Below are 6,210 nucleotides of genomic sequence, written 5' to 3' on the forward strand. Positions count from 1 at the left end.
CTGATCAGGTTTTAGTCCTTTAATGGTAACGAAACAACACTTTTTTCCAGCCACTGTGTTATTTCCTTTTCTCTTTGCCTATTGTTTTGTAGAAAAGATTTTTTTGTTCAGCCATACCACTTAGAGGTCTGGATTTTTTTTTTTTATCAAATGACAAGGCATTTCAAAACCCCAACAGGTCTGTGGCAAAGTAACATGGTAAAAACGTGAACTGTTTAGCATAATAAGACATGATCTCACATTCTGCGTTTAACAAAATATCCTGAAACCAGATACTTATGCAAATGTTAAACTTCTTTTCTCCCCATTACATCTTAAGCAATTCACCAAGCATTTTTTTTTAAAGTTCCTGTCACAGAAGAAGAAAACATGGTCAGGGTGAGGCAATTTCTCTTTAAAGTGTGAAATTAAATTTGTGAATAATAATACGATTTTGCAATGGGAATTCTGAGAGGGTGTCAGCAGGAGGGTTTGTCCTAACAAGCATTCAATGGAGAAAAGCAATTCAGATCACTGAAACGTGAGAGACTAACCCAAAATGACAGAGGTCTACACTAGAAACCTAGTTATTTAACTTCCTAGCACTATGACTAATCACAGTAGTGTGGTCCAGTGCTCAGCATAAACTGCATGTCCCTCCATGCCAAGTTCACAGAGGCCGTGAAAGCAGGACAGCCCTTAGGCTCAGTCCCAGCATGGAGCAAGGGCCTCCCCAGCAGTGGTGTGGAGCACATTGGGGACGGGAACGCACTCATTCCGCAGGGCCCTTGGCTGTCGCGTCGTGAGCAAGGGAGGGAGCGGGGATCCTTGCTGGGGCTGCGTCCCCATCCTGCTGCGTGAGCTGTGCGATATCTACGGACTCGAAACACAAGGTCCAAAGTGTGATCCGCAAGGAGACAGGGTGCAATCCGCAGCCTTTCAAGGGGGCACGCGCTGCGCTCACCTCAGGCTGCCCAAGCTGCCGGGAGAGGGAGGACTTCAGGAGGATCCACAGGGAGATACGCTGGGCTTTACTGGAAAAGCAGCCATCACAGCGGGAAGCTTTTAAGGAGAAACAAGGTTAAAAAGAAGGAGCATCTGGTAGGGAACCCTGCAAAAGACCCATCCAGGAAACAGAGTGGATAGGACTGGGGGGACAGCGTTTGCCAGAGCAGTCTCTTTTCTGCGGCACTTCTTACTCTATGCAAGACACTGTGGCTACCAGGGGCAGGGAGAGCTGCATTTATATGGCAGTGCTTTGCAAATGTTTACTAGGTAGTTGCACCATCAATATGCAGTCTCTGCTATCAAGAGAAGACGTTATGCTTGATGAGGCTTGAATTCATCATTTGTTTAACTGCAAGAATATACACGGGACAAATAATTTGGTTACTATTCTAGATACAAAAATGTCATGTAATTTCATGCCATAAATCTCATTGTTATTCTGGTATGTGATGTTGCAATACCATTTATTTAATATTAAATTTAACATTAAAATTGATTTAAGCTTGTCTAACCAGTAATATGACAATATGACCCTGACTTGCTATTTGGATGCGCATTTTGTTTTCCCATAGTCTTGTTTTTATTTATCTCCATTTTTGTTTTGAATGCTGGCTATGAATCTGTCATTAGAGAAAATTGTTGCACCATCTAAATAAGGAAGCAGTAAATTTGCTTATATAATTATGCATTTATGTGGTTTCAAAATCAAATATTTATCCTGTATGTTTGGACTGGGCAGGCTACCATTTAAGAACTAATGTTATTAGTTCTTCTAGATCACAGTTCAAAAGTAGGTCTCTTCAATCTGCTAGGCCTATATGCATAAATGAAGGTGTGCCTTCTAAAGGGGAAAAAAATAAATAGTGACCTTCAGTATAACTTCATATTTATAAGATTTTTTAGCCAGCAATTTATGGATGTGCCATCTCGTCACTTAAAACAGCAAGACAGATTTCAGACCTTGCATGATTTTTAAGAGGCCAGTGGGTGAAAGCTGTTCCAGTGAGACTGGAAATGAGGAAGGTGCTTTAAGCAGAGGTAGTCATAATCAAAGCTCCTGTGATGTTTTTCATCTGTTGAGCTCAAGAAACGTAGACAGAAGAGTCTGTAGGTAGGGGAAGCGTACGTACAGGTGTGCAAGTCATTAGCTACACATCTAGGTAGACGTCTTTTGGAAGCACAGAAACCCAAAGAGGCTGGGTTCATTCAATTCATTGAATTCAGGTTCCATTGCTGATCTGAAAAGACGAGGCCTTTGCAATTGTAGGTTTTTTTTTTTTTTTTTTTGGAGGGGACAGCAGTTTCGAACATCAAAAGCAGGAACATGAAAACAAGGCAGGGAGTTGGGGGTGGAGGGAAGCCCTCCCGGGAAGGCCGTCCCGCACGGACCGAGCGCGTGGCGCGAGGCAGAGACCGGCTGTGCGTGCGGCGTCCCGACGGCTGCGCGCACTGAACGCTGCCGCGGGCAGCGCTGCCCGTGCCGGGGCCTGAGCTGCTCTGCTGGACGAGCACCTTTCCTCCCCCAATTCTTACAGCAGAATCGATGGCAGTTTCAGATTGAATATAGATTTTCCATCTGCTGAATAGTTGTTTTTGTTCATGCTGTTTGAGGTTAACAATGCACGTACTAATCAAACCCACTACTTCCTTTCTCGTAAAACCAAAACAAAGCTTCATATTACTTTCAGGGACAGCATCTGGGATCAGAGCTATATATACACACACTGATTCTGTGTGGGTTCAAACATTTCGAAGATTCAGTACCCTGAAAGGTGTCGCCTTCTTTCCAGTCCTCCTGAGACTCCCAGTTTGGCTCCGAGTCTGAAGGCACCGGCCGCCCTCCACCCTGGCAGCGCCTGTCCCAGCGCAGGAATGCTCTCCCTGTTGCTCACCGTGGCCTTCCTCTGCACAGCCGCTGCCGTCGCCGAAGGTGGGTAGATGGAGGAGCAAGGGAGCTAGCGGGGGATGCCTACATTTTCTCAGTTTCACCTCTTTGCAGGACAGGGCCTGCCAGGAGAGGGACAGCAGGGAGAGGGAGGTGACACAGGACCTCCCCACAGGAGCCTTGGGGCACTGCAAGGCATCTGGAAAGCCGGACACTTGAGAGCAGCAGCATCTCTAGAGATGCTGGGCAGGATTCAGAGAACCTCAAGAAGGAGAAAAGGTTTTGCCAGATCAGGCCTTGTGAGTGGAGCTGTAGGGAGCGGATAATGTGGGGACAGAGGCTGGAGTGCAAGGAGAGATTCTGTTCCCCTCCCTCCCCGCCTCTTGCACTGCAGAACTACAGAAAAGCCCTGCCTAAATACACACTGGTACCAAATGGAATTGAACAAATAATATTGAATCCTCACAGCTTACTAAGGCAGAGGCCACTGCCTTCTCGTGGTGTAGTGATACAGGGAACAGCAGCTGCAACAAGCAGCCAGCGATGTACATGGTAGGCTGGTGTTCCCTTAAGGTTTGTAACTGCATTTTGGCACCATGTTTTGCAGGTTCTGCTGTGTTGCTGGACCGTGCTTGAGAATTTCTCTGTACTTGTCTGGGAATTGGTAGTTGAAAATAAGGAGCAAAATGATCAGAAACGAAAACATACACACAGGTTTTCCGTTCAGTGTTACTGGTACCCTGGTGCTCCTGTTGCATATTCCTGACAAACTGTTCATTTTTTTGTATGTCAGCATGTTCATTTCCAGCAAGTAGGAACTGTGATTTTAATTTCTAATTTAAAAATTCAAATTTCAGCCTTACGTCAGAAGCATCTAAGGTCTATTTTTTCTTTCTTTCTTATGTGTATGCATATATACATATATATATTAAAAAGTTATATTTTGTTTTTCCAAGCTTCACTGAAGCACACAGACTATTGCTGCAGTCCATGGACCACACCACCTACTATTTAAGCAAAAAAAAAGGATTGCTGAGGTTTATAATATTTTTCACTGTAATGAAAGTAATTCTCTGTATTTTTTTCAGTATATTATTGCAGTCACGATGTGAACTGAAGTCCTAGATTTTTTTTTTGGAAGGATTTAGCAGCATTTCTAGGAATTACCCATGGATGACGGGAGGCGATAGGACTTCTTTCTTATTGCATAGATTTCAAGTAATGTTCACACATGCCTGCAGAGCGTTCCCTCACAGCTCACTTGCCATCATGCTCTGTGCTTCCCTGCAGTGATGGAAGTCACTCAGCCAGCGATGGTGCTGGCCAACAGACAGGGAGTTGCCAGCTTGGTCTGCAAGTACAAGCACATTGGGAATGCAAAGGAGATTCGAGTGACTCTGCTTAAACAGACGGGCGACCGCTTCACTGAGATCTGCGCTTCAACCTACACCATGGAGTTGAAAATGTTCAGCGTGGAGGAGGTCATGCAGTGCCACGTTAGCCCCAGCCGAAACAACGTGACCCTCACCCTCACGGGCCTGCAAGCCAACGACACCGGCCTTTACATCTGCAAGATGGAGCGGATGTACCCTCCACCCTACTTCATGAACACGGGCAACGGGACGCACCTCTATGTCATTGGTAAGCCAAGTGCTTTACCCTGTTGTGCAAGGCCCAGATTGAGGGAGCTCTTATTAGACTTCAATGTCCTATCTGTAAGAAGCAAGGATGAACGCTGAATCGGGCTTTGAGACCCCGGACTAGCTCTTACTTCTTTACGATGTGCCGGTAGTCACCTCAAGTAGGTACATTTACAGCCTTGGGATGCATTTATAGTTGCATGGATGTTGGCGGTGCCAGCAACACCACACAGTGCATATGTATGTCCAGGCAGTCACCTACGTAAGTGCAGCTATAGCAAAGGGTGAGCTGTACACTACCCTAATGATGAGGCCCACTTTCCCTGGAGGCTGAGTGGTCAGAGGCTCGGAGCTCAACACTGGTAGTATCCTAAGGAAGCTTATTCCAGACAAGAGCAGCATAGAGGCTGGATCATGGGATGTAGGGGCTTTCTTATGAGACTGATGTACGATACCATTTCTGTGATGTTTTAGATCCAGAACCTTGTCCAGACACTGCCATATATCTCTGGGGATTAGGAGCAACCGCCTCAGGATTCTTTCTTTACAGTATCATCATCTCAGCTGTCATCGTGGGCAAAGCGGTAAGTCCCACCGGATGAGCCCCATCCCATTTACTCCCCTTGGTGTCAAACCCCTCCCTATGGCAAGCAGGGAGAAATAAGAACAGGGAGGGCTGTCGGGACCAACCCGCTGGTTGGCTCTGGTTGTCCTGCGCTGCCAGAGCACCAGAGAGCAACTGAATTTATAGAGTCCTCCTCTTGTGACCGCTCTCCTCACACTCGAGATGGCTGCACACGGAGAGGGCCATCCACATGCAGGGCTGGGGTGCCCCTGCAGCGGGGGGCCGCAGTGCTCGCAGTCTGGTAGAAACAACCCCAGTGCCCGAGCTGAGAACCAAAGAGCTTCAAAGTGCTGTGGGCTGGCAGGGCTGTCTTATCCCGAATGCCCCCTGTAATCCCTGACACTCCCTCCAGCCTTCTGACGGGATCCTCTACAAAGACAGGGGATGGGGAAGGTGACTAGGAAACCTCCTACTCAGTAAAGGCAGCAGGACACTCAGCACTTTTCTCTGAAAGGTGCCAGACCTTATTATGCTGCGATCTCTGGCTTATGTTACTTTCTTCCCTTATTTTATAGATACAGAGAAGGCGGCGGCTCACTACTGGGGTTTATGTGAAAATGCCTCCGGAAACGACAGAGAAAAAGGTGATTCCGTTCCATATCACCGTTAACTGAAACACGGAGAGAGGGAGAAAGAGCAAGTCCATTTCCTAGCTGGAGTGGACAGTCTGCTAATGGACTTAAGCTAAAGAAATAAACTTAATTTTCTTATTACAAAGGTGTACAGGAAGGAGAGAGAGTATTATTTGTAACTTCTATGGTTTGGAGGAGCATAAATAGTTTATGCATTAATATTTCAAGGTTAGCTCTGTCACATAAAAATGGCCACACGGGGCCATTGATTCTCTGAGTTGTATTGTAACAATATGTAGTCTATATGTATATATGTATATGTATAGCATTAAGACCTATTGCTGTTGCAGCTGAACATGTTATTGTCACATTCCACCTTGCCTACGGACCAGAAAGCCAAACACTATTGAGACCGAGGCTCGGGGGTCATTGCAAGGCCAGGCCCATGGGCAGGGGCCGCGGCGGCGGCGCGCATGAACGTCGGGCACCGCTGCACGTGTC

The 6,210-nt window shown here is 46.5% G+C and overlaps 1 protein-coding gene across 1 annotated transcript; it reads left to right on the forward strand.

Annotated features, from left to right (window-relative positions):
- The first annotated feature begins 2,753 nt into the window (after positions 1–2,753).
- Positions 2,754–5,857, forward strand: CTLA4 (cytotoxic T-lymphocyte associated protein 4). Its single transcript, XM_010220405.2, is given in 5 exon segments — positions 2,754–2,917; positions 4,163–4,513; positions 4,987–5,096; positions 5,653–5,769; positions 5,771–5,857. Coding segments are annotated over 5 exon segments (699 nt in total). The 5' UTR covers positions 2,754–2,859; the 3' UTR covers positions 5,834–5,857.
- Positions 5,858–6,210: the final 353 nt, after the last annotated feature.

The sequence above is a fragment of the Tinamus guttatus genome, unplaced genomic scaffold, assembly GCF_059628265.1.
Source record: "Tinamus guttatus ecotype Peru unplaced genomic scaffold, ASM5962826v1 Tinamus_guttatus_pri_ptg000197l, whole genome shotgun sequence".
Classification (NCBI taxonomy): Eukaryota; Metazoa; Chordata; class Aves; order Tinamiformes; family Tinamidae; genus Tinamus; species Tinamus guttatus.